The 16,724-nt window shown below is 44.8% G+C and overlaps 3 protein-coding genes across 3 annotated transcripts; 2 read left to right on the top strand and 1 right to left on the bottom strand.

The window, feature by feature from the left end:
• Positions 1-1,107: 1,107 nt before the first annotated feature.
• LOC133914784 (glutathione S-transferase T2-like) lies at positions 1,108-1,752 on the top strand. The gene is made up of 3 exons (XM_062357803.1): positions 1,108-1,146; positions 1,228-1,413; positions 1,540-1,752. The coding sequence occupies exons 1-3, from the start codon at positions 1,108-1,110 to the stop codon at positions 1,750-1,752; spliced, it is 438 nt and encodes a 145-aa protein (XP_062213787.1).
• A 712-nt stretch (positions 1,753-2,464) lies between these two features.
• Positions 2,465-3,442, bottom strand: LOC133914783 (uncharacterized). Its single transcript, XM_062357802.1, has 2 exons — positions 3,180-3,442; positions 2,465-3,092 (listed from the first exon to the last, which is right to left on the bottom strand). Exons 1-2 carry the CDS (start codon positions 3,440-3,442, stop codon positions 2,465-2,467), a joined length of 891 nt encoding a protein of 296 aa, XP_062213786.1.
• A 6,502-nt stretch (positions 3,443-9,944) lies between these two features.
• Positions 9,945-14,989, top strand: LOC133916463 (sulfoquinovosyl transferase SQD2-like). Its single transcript, XM_062360140.1, has 11 exons — positions 9,945-10,631; positions 10,816-10,882; positions 10,980-11,050; positions 11,415-11,532; positions 11,612-11,685; positions 12,568-12,623; positions 12,731-12,814; positions 12,892-12,979; positions 13,065-13,142; positions 13,848-13,904; positions 14,387-14,989. Exons 1-11 carry the CDS (start codon positions 10,519-10,521, stop codon positions 14,823-14,825), a joined length of 1,245 nt encoding a protein of 414 aa, XP_062216124.1. The 5' UTR covers positions 9,945-10,518; the 3' UTR covers positions 14,826-14,989.
• The last annotated feature ends 1,735 nt before the right edge of the window (positions 14,990-16,724 follow it).

Here is a 16,724-nt window from a genome sequence, read left to right as displayed (position 1 = left end):
CTTGTTCCTCTGCCACGGCAGGGCGGCAGGCGAAACACCTTGATCCTGGCAACGTTATCCCGAGATACACCGGATGATACGGGACGGGACCCGTGCAATTAATGGCCCCACGCCTCTCTGCCAAAGCATGGCAGGGACTGACACTGCGGCGGGAGCAGTTGGGGATGTCAGGCCGTGCACGCCCATTAAATACGGCCTCGGACCTCTGACTGGTTGATACCTCATCGGCGGGCCCCTCGGGGGCCCTTCTGGGCCATCGGGGCACCGAGTGCTCGGGGGTACTGTTCACCTCCCCGAGCACTCTCGCACGAACCTTCGGGGAACCGAGTGCTCGGGGGATGCCACGTGCAACCCCGAGCACTCTCTCCCGAGCACTTTTACACTGACCCTCGGGGAACCGGGCGCTCAGGGGCTGCCGCACGCAGCCCCCCGAGCGCTCTCTCCCGGAACTTAGCTCTTCTGATCGTCGGGGGACTAGGGTGCTCAGGGGCGACCGGGCACCTCCCCGAGCACTTTCTTCCCGGTACTTGGACTCTGCGGGTCATCGGGGAACTGGGGTGCTCAGGGACCAGAGGCTGTGGCCCCGAGCACCTTCTCCCGGGACTTAGATTTTCCTCATCCCGCAGGAGGGACCTCGTGGGATGGTGACACGTGGCGGACGGCTGGCCTGGCCTCGGGACTCAGGGACCCCCAGTTCCTGATACACCGACAGACTCTGTGAAGTATGCAGACTTCCTTCGTGGTGACGACGATGCAAGCCCCTAGGACGACATTGTGCCGAACACCCAAGAAGGCATAATTGGCACACAGCCTCCTGTGGCTCAAGTCCAGTCTCAAGAAGCACCGGCATAGATGGCAACTGGGGGTGGCCATGGGCAAAGCTACTCCATGAAGGAAGATCTACTGCTTGTGGCTTCATGGCTGAACATGAGCATGGATCCCGTGGTGGGGTCGAACTAGAGTTTAGGAGCATTCTGGTAGAGGATCGAGTCGTACTTCCACGAGAACAAAGGCTTCCCTTCTACCCACAATAAGAAGTCGCTGCAGGGGCGGTGGACCTTCATCAACGGTATGGTGCAAAAGTTCCGCGGTCACTACGCTCGGGCCATGCGTTCTAGGGGGAGCGGGACCATCGAGGGCGAGATGGTATGATATTTTTTGGGTTGTGATTAATTGCAGATCTTGCTTTGTGATATTGTTATGACATTCGTGCCTAACTTATGGCAGATCGTGGAGGCATGCAAGATGTTCCAGGCCGTGGAGCACAAAGAGTTCATGTTGCTTCCATGTTGGCGGGAGTTGAGGCATCATCCGAAGTGGCAGTCAGAGTCCTCACGGAAGAAGCAGAAGACGTCCGGCGCTGCCAGCCCTGCCAGCCTCGCATCCACACAGAACGTGCAGTCATCGCCCAGAGTACAAGAAGCGAATGCCCCTGCGTCCAATGCCAGTCCCCGACAAAAATGGCCTCCTAGGAGGACTCGGTCCAAGGAGGTTGCCCATGGTTCAACGTCGTCCAACTCAGCTTCGGCCCCCATGTAGGAGATATTTGACCGACAGTTCTCCTTGAAAGAAAGGATCGAGAAGGATAGGGCGGAGAGGTTCACTGAGATGATGAATATCGAGCGCCAACAGCTACGGCTGGAGGAGGAGCGAATGCAACTGGAGAAGGTAAAGGAGGAGATGGTCATAATAAACATGGATCTTTCACAAATGGATGACGAGCAGAAAGAATACTACAAAAGCCTCCGGTAGAGTATTATTGTAGCAAGGCACGCCTCTTCTGGTCCTTCCTCTTGATGTATGATTGCATTATGAATTTGGTTCACAATTTGGATGCTATATTATGTGTTGATGTACGTTGGTTTGACAGTTTGGTATGGTAAGCTCCCACAGGGACTTTTTTTTTCCAGCGAACCGATCTCGGCTAATTCATATTATCTCCATTCGTTGACAACATTACATGAAATGCACATACAATGCAGCAACCTTACAATCCAGAACACACTCCACAAAACACGCAAGGCTAATGTTAACATAGAACTAGAGGAGATCGCTAGCAGTCACCCCCGTGTATCTGCCAAAGATGTTCAACTAGATCGTCCCGGAGGTGCTGATGGCTATGCTTGCTTCGAATAGCATTGTACCGTTGGCTCAATGCCATCAAGGGAGGGGTTAAGTCGTGCGATGGCTGCACGTCCTCACCAGCACCCTCGTACACGTACTTGACTTCGTCATCTTGTCGCTCGTCTTCGATTATCATGTTGTGCATGATAATGCAGGCGATCATGATGGAGCAAAGGGTATTCTCATCCCATAACCTCGTTGTCCCCCTGACTATGGGAAATCGGGACTGCAGGACTCCGAATGCGCGCTCCACATCCTTACGTGCAGCCGCCTGCTGCAACACAAAGTGTTGCCGCTTCCTACCAACAGGCGATAGAATGGGCTTCACAAACGTGGCCCATTACGGATATATGTCGTCCGCAAGGTAGTAGCCCATGGTGTAATGGTGTCCATTAATGCTGTAGTGAACCTTTGGGGCCTCGCCTGCGGCAAGGTCGTCGAGGAGATGTGACCGATGTAGAACGTTAATGTCATTGAGCGAACCTGGCATGCTGAAAAAGGTATGCCAGATCCACAGGTCCTGCGATGCAACCGCCTCAAGAATGATCGTTGGAGCATTGACATGGCAGGTAAAAGAACCTAACCACGCCGTCGGACAGTTCTTCCACCTCCAATGCATGCAATCAATGCTTCCCAGCATCCCTGGAAACCCTCTGCGCGCGTTGATAGCAAGCAAACGAGCAGTGTCCTCAACATTCGGAGAATGGGGGTACTCATCGCCAAACACTTCGACGACAGCACAGACAAAACGTCTCATGTTCTCAATGATGGTGCTCTCCCCTAGACGGAGGCACTCATCTAGAGAATCGGCTGGCGTATCATATGCTAGCATACGAAACGCCGCAATCACTTTTTGCAGTGCGGACAGCCCTAGCTCGCTTGCAGCGTTCCTCCTCTGTTGAAACCACGGGTCCTTCTCCTCAACCGCTCCCACGATCTTGAGGAAAAGTTTACGTTTCATCCGGAACCTGCAACAACATACATCATTACGCACAGCCCACATACATCACCACATGACACTTAGTAATGTGGAGAGTTGCAGTTTGTAGCAATACTGACGACGAAAAATGTAGTCGGGGTACACGGGAGGATCGACAACGTAGTCGTTGTACAACCTAATATAGCCCTCCAGCCAATAACGGTGGATGCGCTTCCGACCAGGCACTAAACCACCCCAAGGTCGCCTCTCCGATTCCTCCGACTCGGCTTGCCAGGCTCTCATAGTCTCTATGAACATATCATCTTCCTCATCTGAAGAGTCGTTGCAGGAGAAACACAGCTCTCTCAAGTATTCCTTCCAGACTACACGAGGATCCATTTGGGTGGCTTGCATATGTTACACTACACCTGCCTCTTATATATAGTGCCATTCTCAGCCTTGTGAGGGAAGCCACTGCACTTCCTTCCCCGGGACGCCATTAGTCGGGAGGCTTCCTCTGCAAGTCGAGTCACCTTTCTCTACAAGCTCGATAAAATATCATGCCAACAAATTTTGTCCTGTTGCACTACATGATTGGCAAAATTGGTAATGCAACAGTCCCTACGAAAAACCATATATTTATTTCTGAATTAACAAAATTAATTAACGTCCAAGCAAATATTTACGGAACCATTCTATCGCCGTTGCAGCACGAACATTTAAAAAACAATGCTGCTTTGGCGGTTATGCCGGTTGGAGAAAAAACCGTTTAATACAAGAGAGAGAAAATAGTGGATGAAATATAAGATTCCTGATAGAGATGGAAGGAATGAGGGGTGCTGTAATAGTGATAGTGTATATTGTAATAGTATTTTAGAGTATGAAATTTTAGAGTAGCGCTGTTGGAGATGGCCTCACACCATGCTGTCTCGCGCATCCCCTATGCTGTCGTCGTCCGCCCACACCCACGTCACCGCCGCCAGCGTTGTCACCGCCCGTGCCTGCCGGAGCCCACGTCTACACTGAGCCCGTGCCGCCGCCCGCCCAGGCCCGTCCACCCGAGCATGTGCTGTCGCCGCCCGTCTCCAGCTCTCCCTCAAACGGATTCCCCTCTGTGAACCTGGGCGAGTCGTTTGTCACCTGCGAGCACCGTATAGTATATCGTATGCTACTGTACAACCATGTCTCTGGTCAAGTTGACCTGGGTCAACAGGCCCCGCCCACTTTCATCTCCATGGCTAGGTTTCCTCTGGTGTAAAAATGTTTAGAGTGTTTAATATTCGGTTTAATCCAAAAAAATAGCAAAATAGGATTATTGTTACAACTTACACCATGAAATATTCACTAAAAACACACAAAAACAACAACAAAACAACATATGGACAAAGTGATCAATTGCACAAACATCCTCTTTTTCAAGAAATAGAATACAGACAGCAAGCCAAATGATTTTCAAAGGTATTTCTGATTCACCAGAGAAATATTTTTTTAGCATCTACAACCAAAATGTTTCGGATAGAATCTAGATCCAAACCAAACATACCATTTATTTAATTGCGTCGGACAAAACTCGAACTCGACACGTCTGATTTTAATAGTATATTGAGCTACTATGCACGTACCAGTTGCACTAAAAACCTAAGCTAATGAAAAAATAAATAATTTATTTATACTTTAATACTACACCTTAGGTTGCATCTGCATTAAAAAAACTCTAAAGTGTGATCAGCCAGTAGAGTATGGCTGGCGGCTGCAACTGCGCATCGAGCTTGTGATGATGTCGAACCAGGGGCGGAGATAATTGATATATACATTTATGTTATCTACTATATAGGTTTTAAGTGTTATGTATATTTTTGGAACACGTTTTGGATATTAAATGTTATCAAGTATAATTTACTATATGTGGTTATTATGAATGCATGTAATAAAACGTTTTTTCTTACCAAGCTTTATCAATTTTAAAGCCCATGTCCTTAATAGTCATGATTAAGTAACATCATTCTACTCTTCAGAGCTTTAGTTAGTTTCTGTTATATATGTTTTTTAGCAACTTTTATGGTAGACCAAAAATAACTAGAAAAAACATTATCGAGATGTTAAATGAATAAATATCATCATCCATTACAGAAAAAAATCATACATTTGTTATTGTAAGTGAATTTACATATAAATAAGAAAAAAATATGTTTTAGCCGATTAGGGAACATGATTCATCGTAACACATATATTATGTTTTAAAAAAAATAGAAATATATTAACTAATATTAAAAAAGTGTGTTTTTTACAAAATATCAATTTAATAACTCCCTCCGATCTTGGCTCCACCCCTGTATCGGACTGTCTCCTAGATTGTTGTTTATTCACCCTGCTTATTTTATACTCTATATGTTTTATGCGTTCAGCCCAGCTCCCTGTTTAGTAGCCCTCATGATCCATAGCGGAAGTTGCAACTGCTGCAGCAGTGTCGCGTCATGCACAAAGCAACTCGCTTACTCGAACCTGCTAGCTGGATTTTGCAGTTCAACTCGTGGACCTTTATTATTTATCAGATCATAGTTTTATAGAAAAAGGTGGTTGGATGTACTATTAATATTCTCTTTTAGATATTATTTTAGTCTTCGGTACACAGAATAAAATTGTAATAATTTTTTTATATATATCATATTTATTCCTCTTAATTTATTTAACATTCAATCAATGGCATATAAACTACTAAATTCACCACACTTATTGACATATAAGTACTCTAATAAAATATCACCTTAAAAACCTAAAACAACATCTATTTAAAACAAAAACAAATACTTAAAACAATATTTATTTAAGAGCAGATGTAGTATTTGCCAATACTTCGACCTTCGAGGACAAAATGATACGGTGTACTAGTAGTTGAATGGCACCCGAACCTGATGGACATGTTCAGGCCCAGATGTTCATACACATTTTTAAATGAAATTGTTTCCTAATGTTAAATACTCTGTCCATTCAAAAATATAAGACATATTTTATTTTTAAAAAGTCAATATATATATATAAGTTAATTATATACATATTTAGTATAAAAATTATTTTAATATATTTTTCAAAGTATTTATAATATGATATTAAATTTATAGCTATTGACAATATATTATAAGATAAATTAGCGTCCAAAGTTTATTTTTAATGATTTTTTCTCAAAACAAAATATACCTTATATTCTTACTCTGGAGGGAATCAATCTGACCACTAGTGGAAAACAAGCACAAAAGCATATGTGACGCGGCTAAGCAATCGTTGGAATTGAATCGTCTTGCACACCATTCTTGAAAAATCAGGGCTAAAAATTACTCTCGTTCTCGCATTTCTGTCGGTCCTTTATTCCTACGGAACAAAATCCATGTAGGGAATTCCAAGCGAATTGTTTCCTTCACTTACGACGATGATTGTGACACTGGCATCTTCCTTTGTTCATTGTTTTATTCTTGTCTTTTTTGTGCGAACTCTGAAACCGGAGCGTCGCCCTCGGCTCTCACTCCTCCCCACCAATAAATACCACGTGCGGGGATTGCGACGGCCATAGCCATGTGCTGGGGTGGAGCTATTAGAGATAAGGTAGTGCACCCGTATAAGGTAAATTAAAATTTAAGTAGTAATTATTTTATTTTGATCATATATATCATAGTAAATTGAGTTTGATGACCAATATTACTTTAAATTATATATTTAGCATTATCATTATTTAAATTCTAGCTCCGCTCTGGTGACGTGGTGAGATTGCATCGGATAATTTGATGTGACTGACACTAGTGGCCGAGCAGTGCTACTAACCCAACGGTCCAGCGGATAGATCTCATACTGTAAAAGGAGTAGTAGAAGACGAATTCATGGCCACCCATCCATGTGATGCATGCGAGGATGCATCGTTAGAGCAGTGAAATGTAAAAATCATCACTGATTCGCTGTTGTGTACGAAGGATTTTTTTTTTAAGAAATCGGTAGGAGCTCTGCCAATTTTACGTTGATAAAGTAAGAGAAAATACAAAGTCTTTAAAGGATAAAAATAAAAGAGGAAAAAGAACCTAATTAGCCATGCGAAAGAAAAGATGTCAAACTCTTGGCTCCCGTCTGGCACCATGCCCGAGTCTCCTCCTAGATTTTTGTTGTATTATCTTGTTGCTGAAAGATTATCTCATTCTGTTCATTTCATAACTCTCAAATTGTAAGTATGATGAGATATCTATTGAACTTAGGAGGCACTTCTTGTAGAAACCCTATTGCAATCTGTCATTTCTTTATTATGTCAAAGATATCATATGCCGTTATGCTGTTAGCTCTCTTAGTACACCAAGTAGACATGATCTTCCATACGCGTCTAGAGAACTGTAGTGTGTAAAAATATGGATCACTGATCTATCTACAGTCTGCAAAGTGAACAAGTCTTCTGGTTCGGCCATCCCCTTGTTATAAGCCTGTCCGCGGTCTAAATTCGATTCTAGAATACAAGCAATGAGAAAAAACTTGCACTTCGGTGACGTCTATACACCCCAAATCAGACACTCCATATTTAGAGGTTGTCGAGCCTCAGAACTGTGCTTAGTAGGCTTAGACGACAGTATATTCTCTATGGAAGGTAAGATTCTAGTGATAGCATTAGAGATTGATTGACTGTGAGAACATGATAGCTACTGGTGGTAACATGATCAATTTATAGAGTGCCGTGTCGCCTACCTTAGACACCTCACATTTTTAATCCCCACGGGATCAGTGACCTGCCCCGTTCCTAACTCTTTTAAGAATTTTACTGAACATATACGTATTAGTATATTCATGTCCACTCCATGTAAACTTTGGGAGAAATACAATTATATATGTTTATGAGCTTATATGATTTATTTCAACCGTTCATATCTCATATATAATATTTATTTATCTTTGGTTCTTTCTTATCTACCTATTTAATATGAATTTTAATATAAATAAATGGTTATGGACAAGAATACGTGAAAATTTCTTATCATCTCAGCTTAATCAGAATTGCGTTAACAGCATGTGGCCGGAGAGCGGTGGCGTACCGTCAAGACTTGAGAGGATGGACATGATGGTTCGCACAAGTAATTTTTGGACTCATGAATTCTCAAAAGAGAAAGGAAAGGTATCAGTGATGCATAGTTTTACACTCAATGAATCAAAGATTGAGCAATTTCCTACTCAACTGAAGAAACTATAACTTGCAAGGCAAGCAGGCATTCCGCATTAGGTACTCATACCTTTTTTTTTCTTTGGCAAGAAGGGGTGGTATTCATATTAAATTAGAAGCACATTATATCCCCTTTTACATCTAGGCCCTTAAGAAGAAAAAAAAATACAAAGAAGTAAAACCAGGGTCTCCTCATAATCTTCTTCCTCCGCCATTGACATCGACCATTGCCACCCCGCACGAGCATGATGCAGACCATCAACGTTGGAGCTCAACCCTCCAACCGACTTAGATGACGGGTCCAAACCTTAGAAACGCCATAACAGCCAATGTCCCAAACTGTAGCCGGAACGCATTTGATCCATCGAACAAACATTGGTGGCCACATCACCGGAATGGCTGAGAAAATTCCACTAGCGCCACCCACCCTCGACCACATGAAGGATGAAGACCTAGATCAACACTCTGCCATTGTCAGTTCTAACCCAGGAATGCAGCACCACAAGAGCACATCCAAACAAACAAAAGGGTATCAAAGATATTCTCCCATTCTCAACACACATACTAAAACCATACCTAGTAAGCACCTGCTATGGCTGTCGCCGGAACTTACACATAGACCAGCGAACTCATTGAAGGCCAGCAGGGAGAACAAAAGCCGATAAGGGGTCGCCTCCTTTGACACCTCTCGGAGCCCTAACCAAAACTTTAAATCTATAACCATATAGCTTTCTAGCTACCTAACTAGCCACGTCAGATATCGATCCACCTGTTCCTCTCTCTTCGACAGCGGAAAGTTCGCCAGAGGAGGGGAATCGACCGAATCGATGCCAAGATCCAATAATTGTTGCACGGTCTCTTTTTGCTACTGTAGTAGGGAACCAGATGACAAAGGCTACCGTTGCTTTGCTTGCTCCTTGCCCCCGATCAGGACGAAGAATTTGATGCTCCTCTAGGAGGAAAAAGAACTCAGGCTTAGCACACTATTTAAATCGGCATGTTGCTGTCACTGACCTGATGAACTCTTATTTGGTACTCACACTTTGTCAATCCGGAATAACCAAGTCCTGTTTTCTTTGGCTGCTGCGTTGCGGCTCACAAAGTCGTAAGCTCATGCTAGCTTGGTTACTCCTTTTCAGTTTTCTGGCTTAGGCAAACGAATTTAGCCTTCAGCTTTCATGCTCCGAGAAGGCGACAGGTTCCTGGGCCCCAGCTAGCGAACTTTTCAGTTTTTGTTTTCCGATAAAAAAAAACAGTTATGCAGTTATCTTTGGGTGGCACGCCCGGCCTTCCATGGCACTGGCACGAGCGAGGAAACGGCAAGCTGCCTGTCACTGACATTCCGGCCTTGAAATCGCGTCCCATCCACCAGCTCCACGGTTCATACTACCAGTCATTACACGGGAGGACGGGACACAAGAATAGAAAAACACAACATGCACCTAGGCCCACCTGAGACCTGACCCAGCGCATGTGTGCCATCGGAGGCAAAGAGCGTTGGGTTCTGCCTGCGGGGCAGAGCTAGGCTGGACTCTGCTACGGGCGGGCATCGGCAGTTGAGGCTGACTGGCTGAGCGCCGAGCCCCCCGTCCCCATCCGTCCGTCCGTCCGTCCCCGTGTCTGGCTGGCCGCTGCCAAGCGAGATTCCCCCGTCGGCCTCCGCTGACGAGCGAGGGCGGGTAAAAATCGGGCTCGCGCACAGGCGAGTCCAAGGCCGAGCGGGCGGGGGACGGATGATGGTGGCCTCCCACCCGCGGCAGGGAAAAGCATATCCCTCTTGGCCTTTGCCTTTGCCTTGACAATTATTCTCTCCTCGTCGACGCCGTGTCCCGCTTGATTTCGATCGCACGCACGCACGCACGCACCGCAACAGCAGCAGAGAATCGATTCGATTCCCCCGTCCGTCCGCTGCTGGCTCGATCCGTTCGGCCATTCGTCGTGTTTTTCTACACCGCCACCCTTTTTTTCCCCTCCCCACACGGCTACTGCCAGAGTGCCAGTCCACCACCACGTCCCCGCCGCCGCCGCCGCCGCCGTCCTTCCCCACGCGCACCCCGTCGCGTCCCGGTGCTGTTGGGCGCGCGCGAGCGTTCCTGTGACGCTGCTTCCGCGCGCCGCCACCTCCCCGCGTGGATTCCAAGTCAAGGCGGCAGGCGGGGTCGCGGTCGGAGGGAGCGAACGCGGGAGGAGGAAGGATACGGCGCGCCTTGGGAGTAGTAGAAGCGAAGGAGAGGCGGGGTTTAATTCGGGCGGTGGACTGAGTCGGAGGATCGGCGGTGCGGGCCAGAGGAGGATGGCGCAAGCAGATGAGGTGGCGGCGCCGCTGCTGCAGGGCGAGGAGGCGGACGCCGAGTGGAACTCCAGGCCGCGCCGCATTGCCCTCTTCGTCGAGCCGTCGCCCTTCGCGTCAGCCTCCTCCTCCTCTTCTTAAACATTGTACCTACTAGTCGGATTCATTAGAGTAGATCGGATCGAGATGCTTTGCATGCGCGTATGCAGCTAGGTCACTAAGATGCATGATTGGTCAAACCTGCTGTTTCCCTGATCCAAGCACCGATAACTGCAAAGTCAATGGCTTCCTTTTCTGCAGTTACATCTCCGGGTACAAGAACCGGTTCCAGAACTTCATCAAGCATCTACGAGAGATGGGCGATGAGGTGTCCATCCTTATTACAGTTCAACTGATGCTTCTTCATGGATTGGTCATATATCCTTCTTGCACCCTGGAAATTGACGTCTGCACCTTTGGTTCAGGTGTTGGTGGTGACCACACACAAGGGAGCTCCTGAGGAGTTCCATGGAGCAAAGGTCATTGGCTCTTGGAGGTAATCCTTAATCCAGCAGAGGCTATCTTTACCTTCCGCTTTAGCGATCAGTCCACTCGAGGAATGCCGAACAAGTATAAGAAGTACTTTCCTGAAAGCGTGAAACGGTCTTACTGCAAGATATGGTATTATTTCCTAATTGGAGCAAACAAGAGACAATGCGAGCAAAGTATCTTTTTGTCGACTGTCATGCAAATTTGGGACATGTCAATATCTCTCAGTGAAATTGATTATTGATGTCACCATACTTGTTTCGTAATGTTTTATTCTGTTTAAGTGTCTAATCTTGGAATGCCATTAGAATTCAACTTGTGGAATTTTTTTTCCTTCTGCCATTTTGATTGACTAAATCCCTCCTTTTCAGCTTTCCATGTCCATTATACCAAAATGTTCCACTCTCCCTGGCATTGAGCCCCAGAATATTTTCTGAGGTAACTAAGTTCAAGCCGGACATAGTCCATGCTACTTCACCTGGAATTATGGTAATCATCGACCAATGGGTATTTATTGTCCTTTCTTCAGGCGGTTCTTGGTTCATATTACCATCTTTTGTGATTTAAGGTTTTTGGTGCCCTTGCTATCGCGAAGATGATATCAGTACCAATGGTGATGTCTTATCACACACATCTTCCAGCGTAAGTCCCTCTTGTTGTAATAATTTTCTTTTGGTGCAACATGAGTCTTTTTGCATGTATTACCTGGTTAGACGCAGATATTCCAAATGTCTAAAGCAGGGATCACCTTTGGATATTAGGTCATTCTTTTTCTGTGTAGCCTCTGATTTGTTTATGTAGAATGTGACCGTCATTGGGGGATCCAGAACGCTTCCATGTTGGGTCCAATACTTTAAAATTCTTGAAGTTCTATGTACCTGCATATAAACATCAATAGTATTGGGGCTATTTTGCATAAAACTGTGGCCAGTTGACCCACAATTTTACCGACTGTCATAGTCTTGTGAATTTTCTGATGAGAGATCATTTACTTATGGTATATATACATATCGCATTAGAGAATGTTCTGCATGCAAATTTCATTTCAGGGAGAAATAATTACTGAACATTCTTAACTTTATGCCTGCTATGGAGAATTATCCGCAAAGCAATGCAACAAAGTGTATCATGAAATTTACTCAAACATAGATGTGGTCAGGCATTATGAACACGTGGTTATACCATGATACGAACCTGGTTTTGTGCCAATCATGTGGGGTCACAGGAACTCAGGTGAAATGCTTCAGAGCCTATTTGGTACAGTACATGTGAACATAGCTCCAAGACAGGTCTGTTAAAACAATACAGAAGGACGCCCCCCCCCCCCCCCCAGATATATGTATGCACAAGAAAACCAGTGGACAATTGTTCTGCCTCTGATATGCTAGAGCAATGAATATGTGTTGATTTGCCTATTAGACTTCAGTTGGGCTGCAACATTTAAATTTTACTACTTGGCGTCAGTTGGGTCATGGCTGTTAATTCTTTTGCGTTGTTGAGTTGATTTCCTGTTATGTCTTTCAGGTACATACCGAGGTACAATTTAAATTGGTTACTTGAGCCCACATGGAGTCTTATAAGTAAGTGATGATATTGTCACTCCTATTTCGTTCTCACCAAAAGAAGAATGGTCTAATACAAATGATCTTTCTCATTAGTGTGTGCTGACTCTCTTTTTGTTTCAAAGGATGCCTCCACCGATGTGCAGATCTTACTCTAGTTCCTTCAGTAGCTATTGCCGAAGACTTTGAAACTGCTAAAGTAGTATCAGGTAAAACAGTGACAATGTTTCTGTATTTCTGATCCCTCCATCAATAATCCTAAACATAATCTCCCTTGCCACTTCAGCAAACAGAATACGGCTTTGGAACAAGGGTGTTGATTCTGAAAGCTTCCATCCTAAATATCGGAGGCATGAAATGCGCATCAAATTGAGGTATCACCTCTTGCTTCAATTTTCAATGACAGAAGTGTTAAAAAAACATTGCATGGACTAACACTTTCCTTTCCTCTCCCGTTAGTGGTGGTGAACCAGAAAAACCATTGATAATACACGTGGGCCGTTTTGGACGTGAAAAAAATTTGGATTTTCTAAAAAGGTGAGCTTTTCCTATGCATATGGTGTCTCATCTTTTGTCAGTATGAACTCGAATTCATAGCACCCTTGTGGTATAGACTCGTCCATGATATTAGCTATAATTCTTGTAGGAACGATCATGTTCTTTTTTATTGCTGCTAAAACTTAAAAGTGACGGTGTTAGGATAAACATGTACCGGGAGGATAGCCCGGCGGCATCGACTGCTAGAGGAGGGATTAGAACATAGATTGGGGAGACTTAGAATGTTGGGAGAGACTAGATTATAACTTATCTCTAATTCTTAACTGATTTAAACTACTAACTTATCTTTAAATGCTATCTAATCTTTCCAAATAACAAACTAGAAGACAAAGGTGACCGAACGTGCGATACTTTTCCCGTGGATACTGTTCACGTGTATGAACAGCAATTCCTCCTCGTGAACAGTAATTCCAGCACATAACAGATGGACAATCTTATTTTCGTTAGTAATAATATCATGTTTGTTAGCTGTCCCTAACTCAGCATAGTTTACAATGGTTTTAACCTTTTAACTTTAGGCATACTAGACATATCACATTTGTGGTCTTGCTTTTTAACCAAGTAAGCATTTCAAATTGGCCATACCTTTTATATGCTACTTATCTGTAGGTTATTTTATTATTTGGTGCATGAATGTTCTTTTGCCATGTTATTAGGACTCTGTCTTACTTCGCTAAAATACAGGGTTATGGAGAGGCTCCCAGGAGCAAGAATTGCTTTTGTTGGAGATGGACCATACAGGTGTGTTATTCTTGAATTGTTACTGTTTGTTGTTTTTCAATATGATGCAGACCTGATGAGATATGTATGTTCGCCACTTCTCTTTTATCTGGTATCAAAATGACATAATTTATCTCCGGCACATGCCTGATACTGACGTTCTTCCATTAACTGTTTATACCAAGTTACAAGTGGACAAGCACCTTTTGGATGATTCCTTTCTTTTTTTTTCTTTGAGTTAATTGCATACATGGGTTGGCCTGAGAATTTGCCTGTCTAATAGGTCAGAAACACAAGATACCTATAGACCAAGCAAGTGGGCTAATGCAGATATACAGTCACCACACACAGTAATAGCACCAAATGAGAACATTGTCCAAATGAGAATTTGCAATGAGCAATGGAAAACCAACTCTAGATGTTTAATCGTCTGTTTGGCCCTTTTGTTGTTTTATCTTGAAATTTGTAAATGTTTACATTGTCTGTTTCACCTGTGCATGCAGGGCTGAGCTGGAAAAAATGTTCACAGGCATGCCTGCAGTTTTCACTGGAATGCTCCAAGGTGAGGAGCTCTCACAAGCGTACGCCAGTGGAGACATATTTGCAATGCCTTCAGAGTCTGAGACCCTTGGGCAAGTAGTGCTGGAGTCCATGGCTTCTGGAGTCCCAGTTGTCGCTGCTCGTGCTGGAGGGATACCTGATATTATACCCAAGGACAAGGAGGGCAAGACTAGCTTCTTGTTTACACCAGGAGATCTCGGTGAGTGTGTGAGGAAGATTGAACAGCTCCTTTTGTCAAAAGATCACAGAGAAGCCATTGGAAAGGCTGCCAGGGAAGAGATGGAGAAGTGTGACTGGAGAGCAGCCTCGAAGATAATACGCAATGAGCACTACAGTACTGCAATGTGGTACTGGCGGAAGAAGATGGGCAGAACTAACTAAGTTTCATCAATCCACTCAGGAATTCCGTTGCTGCCCTCTCCAACTAGTTCCTGTTAATAACCAAAGAATTTGTACATTGTACCCAACAGCTTGCGAGTTTGTGTGGCTAGCTGCATTCATATGTCCACGGTTTTGGATATGATTGACCGACCGCTTGTGTGCAATTCTCTTTGAGATTGTCCACTGCAGAGAGAAGTTATGGGAAAACACCACACACGGAAGGCAAGCCGCAGGGTGGTTATATATCCTGCGGTTATATATATTGATCATAGGGGATTACATCTTAAATACACAAGAAACAGGATCGGTTAGGATCTCTACAGCTAGCATATTATACCTAGACTAACCATAAATAGTTAGGTAGTTAAGGAAACAATCCTAGAGTACCAAAGCAATGCGTTAACATCCCCTACAGTCGCAATTGGAGGCTCCCGGATGCTGAGATTGGTCGAAACTCAAGAAAGAGCTTGGTCGGCAGCCCCTTCGTCTGATGTTGGTGAACTGAAGACTAGATGGTACATGAAGAATACGGACATGTCCGAGGGACACCTTCTTTCGCATAAAGTGAATATCAATCTCGATGTGCTTCTTGCGCTTGTGTTGGACGGGTTGACAGACATGTAGACCGTGCTGATATTGTCGCAATAGACAATAGTTGCCGACCGAAGAGATGTGCAATTCTTGAAAAAGCTAGCGAATCCAACAACACTTAGCAACAGCGTTGGCAGTAGTGTGATATCCACATCAGAGTATGCAGTGAGAGCCGAAGTCGAAGAAGCATGGAGATGCAGACCATGACCAAGAGTCCCTTTGATATACCTCAGAATGAGCTTAACAAGAGCAAGATGAGGCTTGCCAGGATCATGCATGTGTAAACAGGCTTGCTGAACTGCATAGCTGATGTCATGTCTCGTGAGGGTGAGATAATAGAGGGCGCCCATGATGCTTCGGTATTCGGCAGGATCAGCGATAGGATCCCCTATTGCAGCCGACAATTTAGACTAAGTAACCACTAGAGTGCCTATAGAGTGACAATCACCCATACCAACTCACTGGAGAAGATCAATAGCATACTGACGCTGAGACAGGAACAACCCCGAGGTGGATCGTGTCACTGAAATACCAAGAAAATGGTGAAGATCACAAATGTCCGTCATAGCAAATTCACTGTGCAAACAGCGAGTTAGCCGTGTCAGAAGAGCATCAGAAGAGGCGGTGATAATGATATCGTCCACATATAACAGTAGGTAGGCAATCTCAGTCCCAGAATGAAAAACAAAGAGGGACGTGTCAGAAATGGCAGCAACGAAGCCTAGTGAGGCAATGTGGGTGGAAAATCGCTGGTAGCAGGCCTGGGGGCCTGCTGGAGGCCGTACAGAGACTTGAGCAAACAACAGAAGTGTTGAGGCTGATTGGTGTCAACAAAACCAGATGGCTGCTCATAGTAGACGGTCTCATCAAGGGTGTCATGAAGGAAAGCATTCTTGACGTCCAATTAATGAATAGACCGGCCTCAGGAGACAACAACACTAAGAATAATTCGTATAGTAGCATGCTTGACAACGGGGCTGAAAGTCTCATCATAGTCAATGCCCAGTTGCTTAGAAAAATCACGGACGACCCGACGAGCTTTGTAGCGTACTAGGGAGCCATCAGAGTTGAACTTGTGTCTGAACACCCATTTGTTGGAGATGATACTAGCACCGAGTGGCTGCGGAATGAGAGTCCACATACCATTATCGAGAAGCGCCTAAAACTCAGTAGACATAGCTTGTCTCTAGTTGGCATCCTGCAACGTAGAGCTATAAGACTTGGGCACGGGCGAAAGAGTGACATGGTGCGCGGAGAAGCAGTAGCGCTAGACAGGGGCAACGATGCCATCTTTGGCACGCGTCCTCA

Source organism: Phragmites australis, chromosome 4 (assembly GCF_958298935.1).
Source record: "Phragmites australis chromosome 4, lpPhrAust1.1, whole genome shotgun sequence".
Lineage (NCBI taxonomy): Eukaryota > Viridiplantae > Streptophyta > Magnoliopsida > Poales > Poaceae > Phragmites > Phragmites australis.
Note: the sequence above shows the minus strand (reverse complement) of the source record. Positions and strands in the feature narration are given on the sequence as shown.